Source organism: Populus nigra, chromosome 15 (assembly GCF_951802175.1).
Source record: "Populus nigra chromosome 15, ddPopNigr1.1, whole genome shotgun sequence".
In the NCBI taxonomy this organism is placed as follows: Eukaryota; Viridiplantae; Streptophyta; class Magnoliopsida; order Malpighiales; family Salicaceae; genus Populus; species Populus nigra.
In genome coordinates, this window is record NC_084866.1 from 3892223 (window position 1) to 3916677 (window position 24455).

Genomic DNA, 24455 nt, shown 5'->3' on the forward strand with positions numbered 1-24455 from the left:
TATGGTAAATTGTAATCTCAAATGAGTATTAAAGAAGTGTTTATTTTGTGATTTAAGTTGCTTTTCAAAGTAATAAAATTGATTGATTGTGATCAAATTCCATCTCTTAGGAAATGAAAATACATATTCTGATACATATGGTTCATCAAAATACATGAAAACAAAAATCAATATCCCATTTGACAAATAACGAAGGGTTTTTCCTTCATTTTTCAAGAAATGTTTTTGATCTACATATTGATTTTTTTTATTTATGATTTTTAATCAACCATATACATCTAAAAATGCATGTACAGTTTCTAAATGATAGAATTTGATCCTAATCAATCAACTTTATTGAGAAATATTACTTTTTTTAGGTAAAGATATTAATAGTGAGATCTTGAATTATCTTTAATGCGAACACCTCCCAAGATACGCTAAAATCAAATTCAAATGATTTGCGACCCAACAAAAACTTACCTTAGAGATCAAAGTTATACGCAATGATCACCTCACACTATGCATATAAAGAGACGCAGACAAATAGTATAAAATTACAATGAAGTTGTTCAATCCTTTAAAGAGTTTGCAAGCTCAATCAAGAACTTGTCATGGAAATCACTCAACAACACTAAAGATAGCAAGAATGTCAGGGTTTTTTTAATTAAAAATAGTCTAATTTCAAAAGTCTCTACAAATAGTATTTATAATAAAAAGAATGATAAGTTTACTAGGATATCTCTAATGGATATGGATAAACTTAAATAAAATAGTAGTAGTAGTAGTAGTAGTAGTAGTAGTAATAATCAAATGAACTCAAATTTTAATAAAAGCTCTAATAATAACTAAAAGATAAATAAAACAATAGTCCAACTAATTTAAATAAGACTAAAATTGTTTTTATAATTTGTTGGCATAACCGAAGCTCAAGTTCAAATGCATGGTTTTCGCTTGTCTTAATGAATTAGAAAGCATGTCATATATCACTTGAAAGATATGAATATCTACTTTCCAATGCAACTAGAATACTATTAGAATTTCTTTTGCAACTCCAATTATGACAAAAACAACTAAAAGTAAAAATTGACAAATTTAAATCTTCTTATTCCAATATTTTTGTAATGTTTGAATGCCCACCAACACGCCCTTCTTGAACATGAATTAAATTAATTGAGGTTTGTTCTTCATTATTTAATATCTTTTTGGAGTCTACCTTGACCTATGTGTCTTGAAGAAGTCCACTGAAAGACTCTTTGAACATTTTAGCCCCTAAGTTTTGTAATTAGACCAACTAGAACCTCTAACGAATCTCTTGGTATTGATTGGATCACATTAAGCTTCCCTCGAAAAAACTACATAGTAAGGAGTGAAAATCCATTAAGAGTATCCTCGTCAAAGAAAAGGTTCACTACTAGTTGAAAGAAAGGTGGATGAAAGAATAAATAAAAAAGAAGAGGTTTTTTTAAATGGAAAGAATTGAAAAAAGAAAAGGATGTTTTTTATTTCTTTTTCCTCAAATTTCTTTTGCTCACTTCTATCTCCTTCCAATGAATACTTTTTTTATGTTGTCCTGATTATTTTGTTCATTCAATTCAAATCTTAGAAGTCATAATCTAAAGAAAAAAATATTTGTTTACCAAAATATTTATTTTTTAAAAAATATTGAACAAGTTTCTATTTTGTGATTTAAGCTGCTTTTTAAAATATTTTTAATTTTCTTTACTTGAAAAACATCAAATTATTGTTTTTTAAGTGTTTTTCAATTATTTTAATATGCTGATGTTAAAAAAAAATTATTTTAATATTATTTTTAATTATAAAAATACTTTTGCAAAACAGCACAACCTAACAAGCTAACACACTTAATAAATGTTACTGCTGACACCATACGGACGCAACTGTCCTAAACACACTTATCATTAAGGTGTATGTTGCTCTCTTCATATCCTAGGTAATGTTTGACATTATTGTAACAATTGTTTTTCAAAATATTTTTTATTTGCAAATACAATAAAAAAATATTTTTATGTAATTTTTTAAAATTTATTTTTGACATCAACATATCAAAAGAATTCAAAAACACAAAAAAATAATTTGAAGCAAAAATAATATTTAAATTTTTTTAAAAAAAGCTTAGCCACGTCGCAATACCAAACATGACCCTAATAGGTCTAAGAAAAAGCCAAAGCTGGTCACAATCCATATAGATTTGGTTGTCTTAAACAATTTTTAATTATCATATATTTTTTTAAAAAAAATAATTACACCTAGTTTGGTTGATAAACTGACATGGATGCCTACCAAACAAAATATAGATTTAGTTGTCTGCAAAAGGAGATACAACTATCCTAAAATGTCAAAATTTGAGATTTAATACATTAAAAAAAACAAAATATAGTGTATAAGTCGTGACTCGAATCTCAGATCAATAATCGGCAACGCAGGAGTGATGCTAAAAAGGACACTCGTCTATGCTTAGCCTCAGAACATACATATCATAAATCAAATTGTACGAAATACACAATATTTTATAAAATTTCAAATGTTCTTCAAAATAAAACAAAAACAAATAATAATCCATAATACTTATTACAATATCAAAATCTAATATTTACTAAACTAGTGTAAAATAGGTGCACTCTAAGACATCGAATAAGAAACTAAAATGAAAGCTTTGCAGAAGCAAGCAAGGCATACCAACCAAAAAGATGAAGAAGCAGGAACTCTCAACAAAGTCAACCTGCTAATAAAAATTAAAAACCTGAAAATAATATTAAAAATGAGGGGTGAATTCAACCAACCCAATGAGATTATAACATTTAATATACATTATAGATATTTATAAGTTATAGACCATAATGTGATACAATAAAAGTCTAAGAATTAAAACAAACCACCACACACACACACAATAAGCATAATAGCATATTGTAGTGGAATACAGGTCAGATAAATGTGAGAGGATCAGTCATCACAAGTTGGTGTCTCTCTCACCAATTAGGTATACATACTATTATATACATATAGATTAATTACTCTCTATTAGTATGAAGTTTCTGACAAGTACACTGATATCAAGATATAATAGATACTTGTATAGTTATCAAAGCAAATGAATATCATATTAAATAAAATTTAATTCAACAGAATGCAAGTGCAAATTAAAGAATGGATGAGTATTTAGAAAATAAATGAACATATACACGTATTCAAGAATCAACCAATTATACTCATCATATAATCAACATACACATATTATTTATATTACATGCATATTAATTATTATCGCACTCACCCGGAAAACGAAGCAAAAAAGCAAACAAATGCAGAATTGAAGACTACTTAGGATTGCTAGTAAAAACGTCAGCAGAACCTATAACGAATACAAAAACACTAAAAAACAACTCGAAGTGGATAACATAAAATATTACAACTCTAAGCTTAGAAACCAAAACATAATTATAAAACCATATTAATTCACCCTATCGATCTTGAACATGTCCCAAGTTAATCGAACTTAAAAGAACCGATCGAATCCCACTACTCGGTCAACCGGCAGACCAAAATAACCAACCGATCAACACCATCACAAGCCAACTAGCTGACCAATTAAGATCAACACGTAGACCAGTTGATCAGGATTTTATAATCCTTATCTGTCAATCTCCCAAACTGTAGATCCAAAGATAATCAACAAGTTCCTCGAAAGCTCATAATTCTACTCTTCAAATTAGTTCGTTTTAAGCCAAACTAACACCCTAAATATTTATTAAACCTCTTAAATCATCCAAACCCTAAAATCAAACCAATAAATTTAAGCATAAAACATCAAGATCTTACCTTAGAACCATTATTTCCAATTTTCACTTCTTCTTCCCTTTCTACCTACTTTCTCCTTTCTTCTATCTCCTTCTTCCCCTCTTCATATTTCGGCTCTCTGCAAATCTAATCTTTTTTTTTAGCATATATTAAATCAAATCACATGAATTGTCTAATTGTGCATGAACCATTAATACCATAATAATGCACACAAGGGCATCATTGACTTTTCAAATCCATTTTGTTTTTATTTATATTTTGGACATTACAGTATATGATAATAAAATGTATCTTAATAAAAATCTCAGTCTATAAGCTGTAAAAATAATCGAGAGCTGCACCAAACATATAAAACAAGAAAAGGAAGTCTACTTTTCTCAAACTGCATCCTCCAGTCTCTCGGCCATTTGCTGCAGTCCCACTTTATACTTTCTCACCAGCTCATCCAATACCAACCCTGCCACTGGATCAACATTGAATGACCATTCGATCACACACCCATCTTGACCATCATCACCTTGTGGGACAACCTTGACCGTTGAAACATATGACTTGAACCCAATATTGCTGTCAACTATCTCATAGCTCAAGCTACGTTCAACATGATCAACAACTGTTAATCTCTCAGAGGACCAGCTAACAGGCTGACTGTGGCCATCTGTATTGGTGTCAGTGGACGGAATCGAGGAGCCCTCACAGTGTCTTATGCAACCTGGCTCACCATTAGTCCCATGGATGCCATAGCAGGTGGCAAGGCTAGGAAACCATTTGTGGAGGTTAAAGAAGTCGTTGAGGAGAGGCCATATTTGATCTGCTGTGGCTTTTGGTAGCCTTTCTGAGACCTTGCCTTCCCATTTTGGCTGTGGATCTTGCTCCATTAGAGTGATAATCAGAGACCAGCCCTAAAAACTGGTAATACAATACAGAATTGATCCGTTAGTTGGTAAAAATGAGAAACTTGAAAAATTATAAGAAGAGTGATAGTGGATCTATAATCAGTTTTAAAAACATATTGAAACAAAAAATTTTTTATGCTTATAATTTTTTTATGAATTGAAATCAAACCATCAATTTATGATGTTTATTTTGATGATAATAATAATAACATAAACAATGATTGGAGTGAGAGTGATAATATCATTCATGGTGTCATCGTTAAAGAGTTAGAGGTTAAGTGTAAACAAGACATTAAATATGTTCAACAAAAAGAAACCATTAATTTAGGCTATGTTGATTATTTTAATTACAAATTTATTAATATCAAAAATGTAAATTTATTCAAGTGTTGTATGGATATAACATATGTTGATAAAAAACTATAAAGTTGTTATTTAGAATTGTTATACACCTTAAACAAAGAGAGAAAATATTTTTTTTTGGAAATGAAGAGTTGTGATTAGATATCCACGAGATCAAGATAATAATAATTTGAACTTGAGAATAAGTTTTTTTCAATCTAAGAAGAATGGTGCAAGAAATATTTTCCTATATGACGTTTTATTTTTTTTCTATTTAGTTTAGAAAATCAAATATTGTACTTGGTGACTTTATTTTCTATTTAATTTAGGAATCACTATAATAACTATTATTATTTATAATGATTTTTTTACTCTTCAAGATAGACCTATGACAATTATAAATAGCATTTTTAAGCTTGTATCTTAGTAGAATACTTGAAGAGAAAATATTCTGTAGTAAAATTTTGAATTAAAATTTTTGTATGATAAACTATTTGACAAATTCTGTGTTGTTTGTGTTAACTATTTTTTTGTGTCATTTCTATTTGCATCACTTTGTCTAGTCATTGTACCTATAATGACTTCCATATGGAGGGATCAAGTGAAAAGTTGTTCTGAATTAGTAAGTTTTTATTTATAAATCACATAAAAAAAAACAAAAAAAAAAAGAGAGAGAGAGAGAACAAAAGTCTTTCTTAGATTAGAATTACAAAACCTACTATATACAAACATGTAGAAATCATCTATATACATGAATGAAAATAAGAATAAAGGGAGGGAAAATATGGTGGCAAGTAAGCCACATGTAAAACAAATATAGATGCCAAGTGTATAGAAAAAGAATTTGCAACATAAGAAAAAAGAAAAAGAAGAAAGAAGATAGGTGATAAATAACACAAGTGTAAAGTGATAAGTTAAGTGCAAAGATTAAAAAAAAAAATGATAAGAAGGTCAAGTGCAAAGAAAAAAAATAGAATTTTAAAAAATAAAAGCATAAACCATGTCTATAATAAATGCTTGCCCAAAAAAAAGTAATAAGTAGGTCAAGTGCAAAAAAAAAATATAGAATTTTAAAAAAAAATACAAAAATAAAATGCATAAACATGAAAAAATTAAAAAACATTTACAAAATCACTTGCTAAAATAAAACATTGTTTCTTTTTATAATAATGATAATATAGCTAGTTACTATGCAGTATCTTGTAATTAAATGTTGTTAATGTTCTTTTAACTTAACTTTATTTTGAAATTACTTAAAACGGTTTAAACTGATAAAATATAAGATCTAATCATTTCCAATTAGCAGGACAATTTAATCACTTAGTAACTGCAATTCCAATTAAAAAGGATAATGGTGTTTCTCTTTACTTCGAAACTCGTGGTAATTATAATTAGAGGTGATTATTTTCGGTTCGGTTTGGTTTTTATTAAAAAAATAACTAAACCGAAATTATTTTTTTAAACCGAAACCGGTTCAAACCGAACGGTTTCGGTTCAATTCGGTTTTTTTGAAAAAACCGGTTCAAACCAATTTAACTCGGTTGTTTTTTGTTTGGCTTGGTTTTTTTTCTGATTTGGGTTCAGTTTGGTTTTTTTAGTTTTAAGTTTAAAAACCGAAACCGAACAAAATTTATATGATAAGTTAAAATTTATTAAAATTTAAATTTAAATAATTTATCAAAATTTAAAGTTTGGGCATCTATTAATATTTAAGCTGGTAATTAAAAAACAAAAACAAGAATAAAAGAAAACATTGCAAAAGCTAAGAATTCTTTTTTAAAAAGCTTCAACAAATTAGTATATTCATAGATTGAAAGGTTAAATGTTAGTGACAAGAAAGAGGAAATATTTTAAATTGGTGTGTTCTTCTTCTTCTTCGAGAGAGAGAGAGAGATAGCTCGCAGGATAAAATTTATCTTCTGAAAACACCAATTAGGAGGTAATGATTAACCTCTCTGTAAATTCCAAACGTAAGTTTATTGCAAAATCTGAAAATAATGGAAAACTATTAAAAAATAAAAGAACTTTAGTCAGAAGAGTTTTTAATTCAAACCTCGTGAGGTGTTTTGTACCTAACCAACCCATCAGGCTGTCGAGCTCGAAATTCAAAATAAAATTTCTAAGGGGCTAAGCCAATAGGCCATACATATCGGTTGGCTGTTGCTGCTAACTTGACTGACCTTTTTCAACGGATCTGCCATTAGGCAAATACCATGCCGTTGCCAACATCCCAACTTCAATTCTCACTCCCGGGCTGTATCATCCATGTAAAGATGAGTAAAAAAATTAAAAAATTAAAAAAAATCAAGTTAAATTAAAAAGTTCAAGTCAAATTAGTCGATGATATAAAAAATTATTTTAGCCCTAAAACTTTACAAATTATACCTATTCAGCTCTTAATAATTTTACGATTCAATTTTGATATAAAAGATTGTTTTGTTATTTTATAGTTCCTTGTTTGTGAGGGAGAGAGCCATTGATTTTCATCACCATAATAGTCGATTTTAGTGTTAAAAAGCTTCATTTGATGAATAAAGTTCCATTTAAGTGTTTTTTCACATTGAAATTGTTTTAAAAAAAACCATATCTAAGCCCAAAAAGATTTTTAGTTTCGGGTTTTTTGTGTGCATTTTTTTAAGATCATTTATGAGTTTATCAAGGTGTTTAAGCTCTTTTTTAAAAAATTTTGAATAAAAAATAGGTTGAAAATGATTTTAGATAAAAAAAAAAACATATAGACCTTGTTTTTTCACCCACCACAGTGACCAAAATCTAAAGGAAAACCAGATGACAAGTTGTTTGGAAAAATATATTTTCAAAAAATATTGGGGTGGACGAAATGTTGTTTGGAAAAACAATTTTCAAAAAATATTGAGGCAAATTGATAGTTTTTTTTAAAAAAAAAAGCTCGTGTGCGGGCCCTTTCAAATTGGGTTCGTTACGGGCTTGGCTTACCAGGTTCAGCGACACCTAGCCTTCTTTTTTATTTTTCCTTTAAAAAAATCAAGATATTTTTTGTATGTGTTTAAATTGCCCATAAACCCCAACCCTACTCTCTTATTAGTATTTAGTCAACCTATGATTCAAGTTCTGAACTCTATTTGGTCAGTTTTGTTTTTTAATTTCATCACATAAAAAGTTATTTACCATCAACTAAAGGATAAAATTAAATAAAAGCCTCACTCTAAATGATAGACTTGAAAAAAAACCCAAAAAAAAACAAATTAGCTAAGGAAAAAAATCTAACATGAAGGATAAAATTGAATAAAAGCTTCACTCGATGGACTCGAAAGAAAAAAATTATAAAAAAAGCAAAAAATACATAATGGGTAGGGAAAGAAAAGCTTAGCCTTGGCCTAAAGAGCTAGGCTCGTGGGCTTGAGGGAGGTCTGCGTGCTTTTACTTTGTATAAGGGGTGAACAACATGTCATCTATCCCTTAAAAAAAACAAATACAAATGACAGGTTATCTATATTTATTTTAAGAAAAATATGTGCATGTAGAGACTCAAACCTACAACCTAAAAGTTGCCCCTTGCGTGCCTCAACTGATGCAACCACCACAAGCATTTCATATAAAAATACCTAAAATAATATATTAACCTGCTTCATTATTCATATGAATAATAAAACCAACTTTTAGTGTTTTAGTTGTTTAGATAACTAGTTATAATATGCATTATGAAATTTTTGTATAATATTAAGTAACGTGGTCAAATCTGTCGGGTTAACATTATAACCTATCGTTGCCTCTGGAGTTTAAAAATAAATTTGAATAATAATATTTTGAATTGACTTGATTCAACCTGCCCAACTTGTGATCTAAATCATGACTCTAATTAGGCTTTATAACATTATTTTTAGAATCTATTTTTTATTTAATTAAACGACTATGAAAATAGACATATGCAAAAAAGACAATGAATATAACTATCAAGTAAAAATGCACTTCAATGTAAATTTCATTTTCTCATACATCTCTTGATTATTTGAGTGAAATCATTTTTTTTATTGTAAGCATTGATTTTTTTTTAATCTATTATAATTTTAAAAGCAAGTTTTTTTCTTAAAAAAAATACTAAGACCTTTTCACCAATTAATAAATGTGATAAAATAATATAAAAATCCATTAAAAATAATATATATATATATATACACACACACCTAAAAAATATTTCATTTCTTATTTTTTCTTATTAGGTACATAATAATGAGAAAAAATTTATTAACATTCTCATAAAAACCTATAATACTATTTAAGAACCATGAAATAATTGAACAATAATTTAAATAGTATGCTAATTAAGCCTTTTTCCTATGGTGTATTTTCTTGAAAAGTCAAAAAAACAATTATGACAAAAAAAAATAGAAAGGGCCAGTCACCAAGGCCAAAGAGATGGGCCTTGCATCCCAAGCCCAATAAAAAAAAGGGTCGGTGTGTATGGGCTTACAAAGCTAGGTTAGCATACCTGCCCTTGATTTTTTTAAGGTTGGCACACCCTTTATTGTTTTTTTTTAAAAAGTTAGGTGATGTGTCTTTTTCTTTTGTAAATTCAAGCCATTGAATAGCTGGCTAGAAAATCGAGCTAAGGTTTTATTGGATCCAAAATCCATTTTTCAATCTATTTACACCTAAAAATCCTAATAAAACTCTTATAACCTTAATATATTAATTTATCAACTCAAAACACTTTTAAATCCATTAAAAACACTAAATTAAATTGAAGAGAATGGCAATCTCTAAACCTTGATTTACTTTTTTTCCAGCAAAATAGAATATCCTAGAACACACCTCAATGTCACTCATTTATTCAATAGAAATACATTGATATTAAATTTAACTTTTTATTAATAAATCTCGTCAATCAATTGTTTTCTTTCTACTTCTCCATTTTTCAATGTAAAAGTTGGAAAAATCATATACAATGATTATAGTTCAATCATGAAAGAAGAATCAGAGTTTTGAGGTATATATATTCTAAAAGAGTTGCATGTGTTACCATATTTTTTATTGGGGTTCCTTCTAGATAAGTCATCTCATCTACATTCAGCCTCTACACTGGTATTGGTCGCCTTTCTTGCATCTTTCTGGATTTCAAGAGCCCACTAAAGTCTATCAACTCTAGAATTTGTATTTATTCCTTATTAAGGTTTATCACTCCTTTCATTACTCTTCCCTAACTAATATCCTAAAGTTTGTATATTTGTTAGTAGTATGACTTGTAGTCATATGCCATTTACACAATCCTTTAGTGTCTTGTGATTTGTCTGCTGCTGTAAATCTAAGTATTTAATTTTCTTTTAAAGCATCAAACAATTCATTTGCTACAACAACCATAAAGGTAACACTCTATAATAATAAAATATCATTAGCAATGGTTGTCATATTAACTAACAGGAAGATGATTCTTATCGATTCTCATTGTTTCATTTTTGTTAGAAAACTTAACATGCTTTGATTCTGTCAAATTCCGGATTACATTTCTAAATATTACACAATTCTTTATAAAATGGCCAATCACCCCATGTCATTTACAATAATTCTTCCTTATTCTTCATCAATCACTTGTTTATATTTCTCTTTAATTTTAATCATTTTATTTGCTAACCACCAATTAAAAATAGCATCAACTTGATTTATATCAAATGAATAGTGATTTTTTCGTTTGACCTCAAAGATATTAAATCTTTACCATTCTTTTTTGTTTATGCATCGCAAACTATGGCTCACCTTTTATGAACTCTACAACATTCATGTCTATTGTTTCTTGATAATAAGTTATGTAAATTGGGATTTTTTTATCTACTTCTTCTCTCAAAAAACTCTCATACCTAAAAGCTCTTACCCCTAACTCAAATGTATCCTTAAACTTCATCCCTTTGAATTTATTTCTCAATTCTCATTCCAGACTTTGTTGTGCAATTGTTACGAATTCCTTTTCAAGAATCCTAGACCAACACTTTCCTCTAACCTTCATAAATCTATCTAAATACTACTTCACAGTCACTCTAGAGTATTGTTTCAATTTTACTAAATCTGTCAACACAAACTCTAATTATGTCCTAGAAAAAATGTGTCTGGAATATAGTTTGCATGTCATTCCAATTCTAAACAAAGTTTAGTGGTAAAATTATATTCCAAGTGAGTACATTTCCTACAAATAAATTTGAAAACAATCTTAACTTTAAAAATTCAGAATTAGTAGCTTCTCTATATTGAAAGATGAATCTAGCTATGTGTTCCATAACATATATTGACTCTTGACCATTGAATAATGTAAAGTCTAGGAATTTAAAATTGGTGGGGTGGGATCAGGGTACATTCTATTTATGTATTCTGGATAAGGTCTTATATAGGTTGGTTTATGGATTTGTTGAATCCTTGGACCATAAGCTTGTTCAACTACCTCTAAAATATATTATGAATCAATCATATCTAGTGGGGTATTAAACTTTGGATCGCTTGGTATCATTTTTACGCCCATAATCCTTGCTTTTGAATTACTTTTAGCTTCTTCCACAACTACAGGTTTTCCTAAATTTATTCTAGGTTTTAATGAGAAACTACCTTTTAAGTTGAACTACTTTGGCCAAATTAGTTTCTTTACCAACTAACTTAGGATCTTTTTTTTTTTAATTTGATTCTTTAACCTCTTTCTCATCAATGTGATTTTTTGCTTCAATTACCACTTGTTTAGATATCTTATTAATTGTTTCCATCATCACATGGTTAAAGTCAAATATTATTTCATCATTTACATTTCTTATTTCGGCGTCTAACTTAATATTAACATCTTCGATTGTTTTAATAACTTCTTGACAAAAAACTTTATTGAAATAATATAGTTGCTCAAAACTTCCTTCTAAATTCCTTTAAAGACTTTCAAAGCTTCTTGCTAAATTCCTTTCACAAGCCTCTAACATTGGACTCTAATATCGTATAAGTTGATCTATCATTTACCGTTGTAACAGTCATCACAAATTTATCACCACAATACTGTTGTAACAGTCATCACAAATTTTTATTCTCGTCTTATGTCTTTCCTCCATTTCTTCAACAAGGTATCAATATTTCTCATCAATGATTTTATTTGTTTCATCTAATCTTCGATCAAGACATGCATCTCTTCTATGTCTCTCTTATCTTTCTTTTCTGATTTTATTTCTTGAAAAGTTGGTATTTCATGTTATATTCCAACATGAACATTAATTAACTTGTTTTTCTTTTTTGAACTTCTTACTGATTTTAATTTCTTTGGTGTCATAATTCTAAAGAATTAGCTTAACACACCCACTGTTGTCACCAATTGTTTAATGTAGGTTCTTTTGTGTCTGTCTCAATTAAGAGAACTTCAAAATACTTAAGATTAGAGTTTTAAGTTAGCTGGTGTGAAATCTTGAATTCTCCATTAACTGATTCTAATTCTTGATTTAGTCTTAAATCTACTCATGTAATTTTAAATTTGTATTATACAATTGCACAAGTATCAATTTGATTAAATTCACTTCATATAAATAGTAGTTCAATTGAAGAAGCAAACAAAAACAATTATAACAACTTAGATGTAAAGTAAAACATCTTTTTTGTATTTTTAGTTTATAGAATTAAAATTACAAATCCGTGAATTACAAAAAAAAAATACAAGCCTACTATTAAATAAGTTTAATATTCTAGGCAGGCACTTTTCCGAATCATCTCCGGGACAGATACGACAACCAAGAACAAAACGAGACCAAACACTAAAAAGGCGCTTAAACAGTTTCCTTTAAAGCTGGAAAGCACAGTACAAACCTCTGCTTTCTCTGAAATTAAACCGAACAAGCACCAAAAAAAACCTTCTTTTCCCTGTTTAGCTATCGACACAGGTCTCCAAATTCCACGCAATTTTAGAGGAAAGGGAAAGCAAAACAACTTTCTTAATTGTCAAAAAGCTAGGGTTTAAGTCTTTTTTTTTTTTTTTTACGTGTTGATAGAATTATGGATCGTCTCCGCCGAAGACAGAGACCGGTGTTCTCTGGGTTCACAACGGCTGAGGTATGATTTGCTTTCTTGTTCTTTATTAATGTTTATTTTATATGGTGCTTTCTTATTTTTTCCAGTTATGTATATTTTATGTTGATTGTGGCTTATTTCTTGTTAGTTTCTTAAAAAAATTATTGGGATGTTTTTTATTTTAGTATCTTATCCAGAAATGGTGTCTTTTAGGATTAATGTGATTAACTATATTGATTTGTGTTTAAAATACAATAACTTTCCTCTCATCTAGGTGCTTAGAGAATTTGAAAGTTCAGCCATGGAGTTAAGTTGATTTGGGGCACTTGCTTATCATGGGGTGGGTAGATTTCTGGTTAATCTTATGTGAAAAGGGTCTTGGTTGACAGCAAACTCAGGGTTGTTATTTGCTAAATGGTAATGGTTCATGAATACGAATTATTTACTCATAATCTCAGTTAAATTCTTTGAGATCTTGTTTTTTGTAAATGGCGAATCTAGATTGATGTGATGTCTATGTAATTGTGTATCCAAGTCTATGCTTGGCTTTGTAACATTTTAGATGCTGTTGGGTAAAGAATAATGCACATATGTATTGTTCTGGCTACAAGCAAAATTGTATACTTGTTCCTGCGGGGTGCTGTGACTGATTATCCAATATGGCGATGCTTTACTGTCTCCTTTGTTTTTTTTACTGTGTTGTGCAAATGACATGATAAAGTTTTTATTTTTATCCTCGTCCATGAAAACAGATAGAGAAGATGGAGAGATTGCTAAAGGAATCAGACCAACAACTGGACAAGGAGTTCTTTCAGAAAGTTGCCAGGAGATTTAGGCAAGTCTTGTCCCATGCATATCTTCTAGTTATAGATTTTGACACATGATGTTGGTTCATGTAAAATATCTATACATTAGGTGCTAACTCCTCTTGGTTTTGATTTGGTATGTCCTTGCAGCTCCTCTGCTGCCCGGGCTGGGAAACCTGTTGTTAAATGGACTGAGGTTTTACTTTCTTGATTACTCCTTTTTTTTCTTCTGTATACCATTTCCGTTGTTGTTATAACCCTTTTATTCTGCAATGAAAGCTCTAGCATTATGTTTTTGCTTATCTCGTAGCTTCCCTTATGTTACAATTGTGTCTTAGGTACAAAGTTGGTTCAGAACTAGGCAGCAGGATTGCCTGTCCAAAGTTGCATCTTCAACTGATGCTTCAAATCATGATTCTCCACTCCCGAATTCTAATTCTTTTAATAAGACAAAAGAAAGTTCTCGAATTCCTGAAGGTGCTTTTCTTTCTTGATATTTTTCTATGACATTTACTACTGCTTGAAATCAGATATTTGTACAAGAATATGTAGGTGGGGGTTTGGTACAAGAATATGTAGAGCTTAGTGGTATTTCAGGTTTAATCATGCTTTGTGTCATTTTCAAAGTTAAATAGACTGCATTTGTAGTTTTAGATATTATTCCTCAGGTAGATGCTCAGTATCATTCAGCATCATTTGTAGTGAATTATTGTTTGATATATTAACCTTCAAGGCCACAGTCTCGGTGGGTTCTAATAACAGTTGGTAGGATGTACTTCGATGTTATGTTGGGAATTGGTATGCCCAAAATTGATGTTGAAGAATCTTGTTTACAGATGAAGCTTTTTTTGTTTCAACAACCATTCTGGCTTTCTTTTCCCTTTCTCTTTTTAACCTAAAAAATTAGGTTATATTATGAGAGCTTTTTTGTCTACCCTTTATCTCTTTGTAGCCAACTTTTCCCCATATTTCTTAATAATTTTTTTTTCTTCTAAAAACAGGAGAAACAATCCCAGATTTGTCAGAGTTGAAATTTGAGGCAAGGTCATCAAAAGATGGGGCGTGGTAAGGAAACATGTAGCAAGCAAAAATTGTGAACCTTGCTTTTAAATGTTTTGGTTTTACCTTGTTGGACATATCTCCATTTTGTGGATAAAAAATGTGATCACAGTCAACATTGTTTGGTATTAGGGCCATTGATAAAATGTGAGCTGCCCCAGAACAATCGAAATTCTCATTACCTAAGGCTAGAATGGAGATGGATTAGTGGAAAAGGCCCCCTAAAGAATAGATCCATACTGAGATAAACCTTCACAGCATTTGTTTAGGATACTCCCTTCGTTTGATTGATGACTGCCCGGGCTTACTTAGCCTCCCCTAGTCACTAGTGGACAGAGCCTGTTGTTAATGTTTCTCTCTGAACCATCACGCTTAGAGGTAACAGCGAGGCAAGCAAACTTAGCCTGATCCATGTAGCTTCACTTCCTGTTTGAACTATTAGTTTTCTTATGAATATAAATTTAAGGATAATGCTACTTTCTCCTAATAAATTTTCCTAGAAAAAATGAGAAGTAAATAAAAAATCACAGGCTGTTTATGTGTCTGTATGAGAATATTCTTGATAGGCATGCCAGTTTGAGTAAGAAGTGCATGGTCGCCTTGATACTTATTTCAGAATGGTAGCTGCATACTTTGTCACCTGACAGGATGTCCAAGGTTAATGTCTAACGATCTTTTCTTCTTTTAGGTATGATGTTGACATGTTCCTCTCTCATAGAATTCTTGCATCTGGGGATGCTGTAAGTTTCTATTTCATAATCTATTACTTCAAGCATTTTAGTTGTGGCTGGTTTGTCCTGACTAATGTTGAGCTAGTATACACATGTCCAAAGTTGCAGAACCTTAGTGCAGGGCATGACATTGAAAACAAAAACTGAATTTTCAGTGTCATCCAAAGAAGTATAATTGATAATGAGGTCATGCATATGGAATAAAATCTGATTAGTTGGGACCGAAACTTCTTCTAGTTAGGTCTCCACTCAAATTAGAAATGGGAACGTACTAAAGAGTCAATCATTGTGTTTTTTGTAAATACACCTTTCATGAAGTTTTTTCATTTATTAAAGGAAGTTCGTGTTAGATTTGTTGGATTTGGGGCTGAGGAGGATGAGTGGGTCAATGTAAAAAATGCAGTGCGAGAACGTTCAATTCCTCTTGAGCATTCAGAATGCCACAAATTGAAGGTCGGAGATTTAGTGTGCTGCTTTCAGGTATTTTAGATTTTTAGTTGCAGCAGTAATCCTTTCACTCCCTGCAAATCACCCCTACTTTCTACAGGTAGCTTACTAGTGCAGTTTGAATTTTATTAGGAAAGAAGGGACCAGGCACAATACTTTGACGCCCACATTGTCGGCATTCAAAGGAAAACGCATGACATTAGAGGTTGCCGGTGCCTTTTCTTGGTTCGATATGATCATGACAACACTGAGGCTAGTATCAATTACATATCCATGTCCATAGCATGTTGATTTCTCAGTTACGCGTGATACTGGAATTACCTTGCTAAATTGTCTTCTCTTTTGGCAGGAAAGAGTCCGTTTGAGGAGGTTATGTTGCAGGCCGGCATAATAGATCTTCTGTGATAATCTAATTTTTCAGCTCACTTCTTTTTGTCCTTCATTCATATCAAGGCTTGGTAGGGAGGGTACTTAATCTATGAATATACGTTATAAATATCTCGGGAAAGCTCAAGTCAGATTGATTGCTCTAACCCAGCCTGTTTCTGACAATACAATTTTAATCGTTGTATTCATTTCGTAAGCTTTCCTCAATTCAATTTTCACCCAAATTCTCCAGCAGAAATTAAAGAAATGCTTGGATTTACTGACTGCATATTGTGCAAGAAAAAATTAACGATAATAATAATTATGAAATTAGGAAGATAGGTCAAGGAGAAAAACCCTAAAGGTGCACACCGAGGACTGATTATTTAGCGGTGCTCCGTTGCACAAGAAAGAAGAGCCGGCACGCTTAAAGCCCCATTAGGCCACAAGCTCGGTATCGCCAAGGATCGGTCTGCTATGGTCAAGACTTTTGCTTAGCTAACCCTAACCTTGGGTTGCTTTTTTAACTATTGTTTTCTTAATTGTTTCAAGTAAATGCCATTGCACACTACCTCAGGAAACGGCCATCTTTCTCCATTTGTGTACAGCACGAAGTTCTGTATGTTTCTGTAGTTTTCTTTTTTTAGGCTAGACAACGCCTAAATTATGCCGCTACAGTCTGCATTTAGGTAGTAACGGAGAGCATAGCATGTATCGACATAAAAATGAGATCTGGTTGGTGTGCGGTCACGTGCCACCTGGACCAACATTTCACAACACGTCTATTCCAAAAGACAAATGTGGATTGAAGCAAGCAAAAACGAGCATGTCACAAATGAATGGCTTAACAATAGACGATTTCCCAACATTGCATCCAGCATATTCATGTATGAATTGAACACTTCCCAACATTTGCAGCATCCAGCATCCAAAGTGTCCTATCTCATCAGGAAGATTCTGATTAATCTCGGCACCCATGCAGCCACCTTTGCCATCGATGGAGGAGGCTTGCGACCAGGATATTGTGCAGTACCGAGCAATCAACTACTTGTAAGCCTGAGCAAGCAAGAATGTTTGAATTTCAGTAGTCTAAACTAAACACTATCAGCAAATGTGCACCAATTTCAGATACTGCTCAGGTGTTCATGCATTCCGCTAGCAGTTGCTTTTTAAACAGGTAAGACAGGAAGGACAATAAATAAAATCAAAATTATTTTCTCAATATACTATGAAACCAGCAGTTGCTGTATATGGAGTTATATTGAGGAATGGCTTGGGTATCCGGAAAGGATTAATAGTCTAGCCCACCCAGTCCCAACATGCCTGAGTCGGTTTATTGGAGATCTCTTTTTCCTCCTTCCATTTCTTGAATGCAAACAAGAACTGGAGGTTTTAATTATTAGCTTGTATTTGTCATCATGTTTTGTAGCAATCAAAGGGATCGAAAGTTATTTTATCAAATCAGCTGTGGAAATAATTCAGCGTAACAGATCACTTCAAGATACAACTCAAATTCTCAAACAATCCAAATGTGAAGTGGTTTGCATGACAATCATTTCTGGAGACACGTATAGAAGGTCCATAATGGAATTTAAGACACTGACAGTGCAGATCATAGAAGTATAATTAAGAATGTGCTCAGTGAAGCACCAGCAGAAATGGCAGTCATCACAAGAATAATGAAAACATAAAAATGTTAGCACTTTGATGAAAGCAAATTATGGAAAAACTAAAAGGGCTGCTTACTGATGCATGAAGAAAACTCGCTTTTCAGTAGAGATATCAAGATGCAGCACATTATAGCATTCGGCAACCATATCAGACACAGAACAAGTATCCATTCAGTCTGTACACCCTGCCAATAAAACAGGATGTGCCTCATTCTTGATTTGATCTATATAAGATAAATAAAATACCAAGGAAACAAGGGAAATTGTAGAGACGTTACCAGTTCAAATTCCATACATCCCTGGTTCTTATGTACAGAAGCGGTTCCTGAAAATATAAGTAATTCAGTCAATCCAAATGAGATAATGAACCAGCTGTGAGCAAAGAAATAAAAAGCTGCACCCAAATACCAAGTCCGAAGAATTTCTCTATTTGAGGATCCCAGGACCCCCCAGGCAAAAGGATAATTGATCTTTCAGCACCACGAATCCTTGCTGAAAAATGGAGCCCAGCCTGCTTTCTGCTTTGAAGAATTTGACCACAAATACTCGCAATTTAGTCTAGGATTCCTGTTAATACCCCAAAGTCTAGGTACCTCCATTGTCAAGTTACATAAACAAAAATAGACAAACAAATAATTGGTGGATGACAACCACTCTGATACACGGATGACAACTTTTAAAATCTGGATGACTGCAACTAACCTGACAGAAAATTGGCATGCACCACCTCAAGGATAAATATTTCACTAAGAAATCAAATACCTAGACCTGAACATAGACATACTTCCCCAAAAATTTAATGGTATCAGCTCCATACTCTGCCAAACCAAAGTTATGGAAGCTGCTTGGATAATTTTTCAAGATAAACAAGAAAGTTCTTCAGGATAAAAAAAATCAGTTGAGGTTTAATGTTTGCTCAGCCAACAGCACTGAAACACAGCCAGACAAATAATGCTGCACATGCACTAAGTTGATCTTAAGAGGTACAAATATGCATTAAGATTACAGTGATAATTAGAAAAAAGTACAGAGTGTTGTTTAAAAGTATACAAAAGAAGTACATCCTCCATCTCTTAGGTCATGCAGACATCCAGGAAGTACGGAAGTGAAAGATCACAAGGATCTTCAAGTCTAGAAAAGATGGAAGAAGCATAAGACAAGTACAGACTCGATGACTGAGAATGATCAAAAGCCTATTGCAAAATCACGATAGCACGCTCTCAAAAATACCATCAGTAATGAAAACATCACCTGTGCACATTTCTTCAACTACTGTTCATAACTATACAAACTTCTTAGCAGTGGTAAATCAGCGCCATCCTAAAGGCATTTCAACCCAGTTGAAAGATAATGCACAGGTATTAATGGATGCTAAGTCATGGCTACATTAAGGTGGAGTTTTGCATACAGACTCCCAAATCCCATGATGAGTCAATTTGGCTTGAGCAGATCTTTGCTTCTGAAAACAAAGGTTATAAGTGGTAAGAATTGTCTTCTAAATTGTCATGATAGCAGTAGCAGCATCCCAGCAAAACTTCAGTCATTCATGAGACAGTTCGACCATAACAAACTGATGCAATATAGAGATTCTTTGCCCATTTCTCCTGAAAAAACATATATATGAAGTGAATCAAACATTCAGAATTTATGGTTAGAATCAAACAAAAATCAAGACATTGAAAACTAGGAGAAAATCCACAAACTTTGACATGTGTACTGGGAAAAGCAGAAGTTCGAAGTGTTTCTTGAGTTTCATCAACTGGTTTTCTTCTTGGTACACTGAGAACAAAAGCAGCTTGGTCCCACGTAGCTGCAGTTGAAGTGATGCGATAACCACCATCCCACCTACGATGAATGCCTTCACTGGGATATAGAAAATCTAGCTCCACAACCTAAAATTTGAGCAGAGATTTACAAAAGGAACCTGGTCTCAGTGTATTTGGGATATAAAAAATCTAGCTCCACCATCCCATAAGCATTTCATTGAGCAGAGATTTACAAAAGGAACCTGGTCTGAAAATCCCGCGCCACGAGACATAACTATTGCCCATCTACTTCCAGCAGTGGCCATGGCTGTGACATAAAAACCCTCCCTCCATTTCTTATTGATCCACTTGAAGGGAAATGAATCACTTACTTTATAAGACTGCTGTACATACTGGGTCCCTGAATTTAATAAAGCAACAAAAATTCAAGAGATGAAATAAGAAAATAGTAGAATGACCACTTATGAAGGAGATATGACACTAACCCTTGGACATCACAACTAATGAGCTTCCATTATTTCCTCCTGCAATTGCACTGATGTAGTAATTCTTCTCCCATTGTTCCATTATCCATTCCTTTATAAAAACAAACAAGGAATATAACATGCAAGAGTAAGTTGAGTTGGCATTTCAAAGGTATATAAACTTCAACATCAAAATGCAAGATAATATGCAAAAAACAAGTTAAAAATGGCGATGTTCATATTGAAGACGCATGATAGCATCGAAGACCCATGATAGATACTCGTCCTTAGATTCATGGATCAAAACCAACCTTGTGGAGAAAATGAGGAGAGACCTCATAAACTTGTGCACTGAAATTAGTGCCGGCATCCATAATTAGGGCCCATAGGTTTGTGCAAGAAGCCACACTGCTGATAAATAACCCATCTTCGTTACCCTTCTCTATGTGCTGGGAGAGCCTCACATTAGCCACGTTATAGTGATATCTACACCAGGAAATGAAAACATCAGCATTTTATCCTTGATCACAAAAATTCAAAGAGCACAGTATGTAACTCTTGAGAGCATACCTTTGTTTCATTGGCCGACGAGCATTATAAACACTAATCCACTGTGTTGCAGGCATCCCCATTCTGACCTTTTTCTTTGGTTGTTCATCTTCTTCTTCCTCCATTGTCAACCGGCCTCTCTTGTGCCCAACCTGATATATAAGCTTCACAGAACAAAATATCAGGTTAACACAACCTCCACTTAGGGGGACAACAAAGTATTTGTCTAAGTGATCAAAACCATCAATCATATCTCGATTAAGAAAACATTATAGGTACCTTCTGCGCACCATCAGTGTTAATTGGCCTAATGTCTGGGTTTGGACCAACAATTCCATCAAAAAGAGAGATATATTTTGCATAATTTGGTTCCTCATCAAACTTCAAATTTACAACATACTCAACAAACTGTCTAAATGGCTGAGGACAGAAGCTACACAAAGTTTCTGGTGAAGTTGCCATCTTCTTCTTGCAGACAAGGAACCCTTTATTTTCCCCCTAAAGAAATCACCACATTAGATAGAAATTGAAACTGATCCTATCAGCACGCACAGATTAGATTTAAGAATCTGCAAACCTGATACCCTTGCCAAGGCAGTCGACCACGGAGAAGAAAGATGAGAGTGTAGGCAAGAGATTCTAAGTCATCTCTCCTGCTACCAGTTCTACCAAGATGAGCATGAACACTGGCATATCGAACAGTTCCCCTGCAGCACAGCACCAATGAGTTGCAATGGACAAAAAAAGATTTAGGATCTCCAAAGACAATGCTAAGCTGGCATATGTTCCAGTTATCACACATTCATTTTACCTAAAAACATCTGGGCGTTGATCATATTCAACATGAAGACCAGTTGAGTTATCTCTCCACCGGGTTGCTGTAAGTAAACAGGCAACAACAGGAATAAACACTAGGCACCCATCGTCCCTAAAGAAAGTTTCAGGTGCCACATTAACTGGCAAATTCAGCAGCTTACCTAATCCAAGGTCGACAAGGAAAAGCTTTTTTTCTTCAGGAGTTCCTGGTGGACCAAGTAAAAAGTTTTCGGGTTTTACATCCCCATGGACATACCTGCCAGAATAGAAGCAACTATATCATGAAAAAATCCTTCTAATGAGAAAACAATGGTAGCGCAATGGCAGTGCTATTTGGGAGTTTCTCATTACAACTGATTCACCCAATCTGCTTGGCTGCAATGTTGTTCTAAACATAATAAGTTTGATTGCAAGGGAACAGAAAATTGCAGTTCCACTTTATCACACTCATCCCCAATGGAAACAAGTAAATGACACAAGATGGCTACTTGTTGCTGATTATACGAAAATTAAAAAGCCATATTAGGCTAAACATGGAGACCAGTAAGGCCCACATGCCCTTCTAGGACCAACTAAGAAGACAGCTTAAATATCAATCGCGTCAATCTCAAAATCCAAAATCCATTCATCAGATCACCAAAAGTAGTCTATTCTTAACAAAAAGGAGATTACATCTATATAAGAACAAAATTATCAGCAGAATCACTATTAAAAAGTCTCACCCCCTAGAGTGCATCTTTTCGAGTATGGAGATGGCTTCAATGGCAATGCAAGCAACCATTTCAATGGACATCCTGAAATTGCAAAGATAAAGTAAAAATTAAATATATTCGAAATGCTTGATCTAATGGTGTTAACTAAGAGAAAACTACCAAGAGAACACTCACGTGTGAGAATTGTTATTCCAAACATCCCATAAACTAGGCCCAAGCATATCCATAACCTGCAAAAGGTACAGCATTTTCTTAAACACTCCTCTAAAAAAATTGCCTAGAGGCTGAAACGTAAGTCTTACTAACCGAAAGATCAAAAGGAGGACACAAAACAAACAACACATACCATTACATAGTAGTCACCCTGCCTCCCTTTGTAATGAGCTCGTGGCACACCATGACTGCCTCCAAGTGCACTGTACACACAGAAGATATAAACAAAGTCATAACCCCCAATATACATTCCCTCCCTAACAATGCAATACACAGAATAAAAACCACCAACATAACAAGCAGCACTAGGAACCTCACTTGTAAACTTGCCACTCATAAGGCGGTCCATAATTACACCCTTTGCTGCTTCTATGCTCAAATTTTAATGCTACCTACAATTTACACACGAACCCATTACAATCATAAAATCCAGCACATTTTATCGAGCAGCTATATAATAGATACAAGAATCATATACCTCTAAAGCTCCAGGGCCACCTCTTTCATTTGCAAAATTTGTGGGACCAATTCGTCGACCAACATACACTTGTCCAAAACCTCCTTTACCCAGTTTCCTTTCTATTTTGTACATTGGAGAGCCACCAACTTGGACCTGTTGTAAAAAAATCAAAAATAATAAGACAAGTTTCCTTCACAAATAATCACAGTAACATTACCCATTTAAATCTAAGCAAAAATTAACAAAACGAGTTGATTAAGTGACACACAAAAAAGGAATCTTAACAACAAATCACATATATTTTACTGATTTTGTTGGTTTCACTTCCTGCAATTAACTAAAAATAGCTTCAAACTGAAAGACATTGCAATAAAAAAGTAAAATTGCTCAAATATCATACACTTAATTTCACATGCATTAAGCCGATTCCATGCAAAACACAACGCAAAAAAACTTTCTCACACTTTCCCACATTTTCTCTCCATCCAAACCCAATCTCTTCAAAAAAAAGACCAAAACAAAAACTCACCTTCTCAGGAAGAGGAGCAGTGCTTCCTTCATCATCCGCTCCCGGTCCCTTGTCGGCGCTCCGGCCTCCTCCGCTGTCGTGTTCATCCATCTTCTTCTCAGCAACCTCCTCTTCTCCTCTCAAGACCCTAGCCCCCTCGTCCAGAAGCTCCTTTCTAAACGGCGTCGTATCAGAAAATCTCACAATGTTCTCCTTATCATCAACGATCGCGTTGTTTTTTCTGTTGTTATTAACCTCCGCGGTTCTTCTTTTACGAGTCTGTACAGTGAGCTTAATCGGATTCGGATTCTGATTGTTATTCTGAGCCCGATTTCTGCGTGTTCGGCTACGCAGCTCAGGCATCGTATGGACGGCGGTGGTGGTTGTGGTCCATGAAGGTGGTGGTGGGTGGATTCATGAAGGTTCTAGAATCATTCGATGGAAAGAAAGTGGGTTGAGAGAGAAGGTATGAGATGAGGGTTTGATGAGGAATTATTTTTGGAGATCTGTTGAGGGAAATGGAAAGGGAAGGATTCTTTTAACAGAGGGAGAGGGAGAGACAGGGAGATGAAGAGATTGTGATGTGTGTTTCATGTGAGATAAGAGAAGCTATGCTTTGGTTTTTATTTTTTTGGATTTTTGTTTTTTATTTTAGGAAATCCTTTTTTTTTTTTTTTGAGGGAGTATTATGATATATTTATTACCATGTAAGGCGTCACCTGAGGGGGAAATGAGATTTTAAAATCGAATTTGCCGGTGGAGTTTAGCCTTTTGGTTATGAAACTCAGCCATGAGGATAATTTATTTTAATTGATTGTTGTTTTTTAAACTATTTTTATATTAAAATATATAAAAA

General features: G+C 33.0%; 3 protein-coding genes across 4 annotated transcripts; 1 reads left to right on the forward strand and 2 right to left on the reverse strand.

Annotated features, from left to right (window-relative positions):
• Positions 1-4093: 4093 nt before the first annotated feature.
• On the reverse strand, positions 4094-4687 carry LOC133673923 (lachrymatory-factor synthase). The gene has a single exon (XM_062094860.1). The coding sequence runs from the start codon at positions 4677-4679 to the stop codon at positions 4179-4181; it is 501 nt and encodes a 166-aa protein (XP_061950844.1). The 5' UTR covers positions 4680-4687; the 3' UTR covers positions 4094-4178.
• An 8039-nt stretch (positions 4688-12726) lies between these two features.
• Positions 12727-16668, forward strand: LOC133673898 (protein SAWADEE HOMEODOMAIN HOMOLOG 1-like). Its single transcript, XM_062094828.1, has 9 exons — positions 12727-13073; positions 13784-13866; positions 13988-14033; positions 14176-14314; positions 14839-14902; positions 15585-15636; positions 15964-16107; positions 16207-16326; positions 16424-16668. Exons 1-9 carry the CDS (start codon positions 13017-13019, stop codon positions 16463-16465), a joined length of 747 nt encoding a protein of 248 aa, XP_061950812.1. The 5' UTR covers positions 12727-13016; the 3' UTR covers positions 16466-16668.
• A 555-nt stretch (positions 16669-17223) lies between these two features.
• LOC133673896 (casein kinase 1-like protein HD16) lies at positions 17224-24214 on the reverse strand. Of its 2 annotated transcripts, XR_009835092.1 has the most exons (20): positions 23621-24214; positions 23110-23244; positions 22950-23023; positions 22765-22834; positions 22593-22648; positions 22428-22499; positions 21867-21961; positions 21701-21767; positions 21467-21596; positions 21169-21387; positions 20911-21053; positions 20652-20826; positions 20362-20452; positions 20119-20276; positions 19814-20002; positions 19362-19714; positions 18519-18628; positions 18389-18435; positions 18187-18295; positions 17224-17496 (listed from the first exon to the last, which is right to left on the reverse strand). XR_009835092.1 is itself a non-coding variant. In XM_062094827.1 (16 exons), the coding sequence occupies exons 1-16, from the start codon at positions 23960-23962 to the stop codon at positions 19655-19657; spliced, it is 2076 nt and encodes a 691-aa protein (XP_061950811.1). In that variant the 5' UTR covers positions 23963-24214; the 3' UTR covers positions 19081-19654. The 2 variants fall into 2 exon arrangements, 1 of the variants encoding a protein (XP_061950811.1); XM_062094827.1 differs by lacking the exons at positions 17224-17496; positions 18187-18295; positions 18389-18435; positions 18519-18628 and having other exon boundaries at positions 19081-19714.
• Positions 24215-24455: the final 241 nt, after the last annotated feature.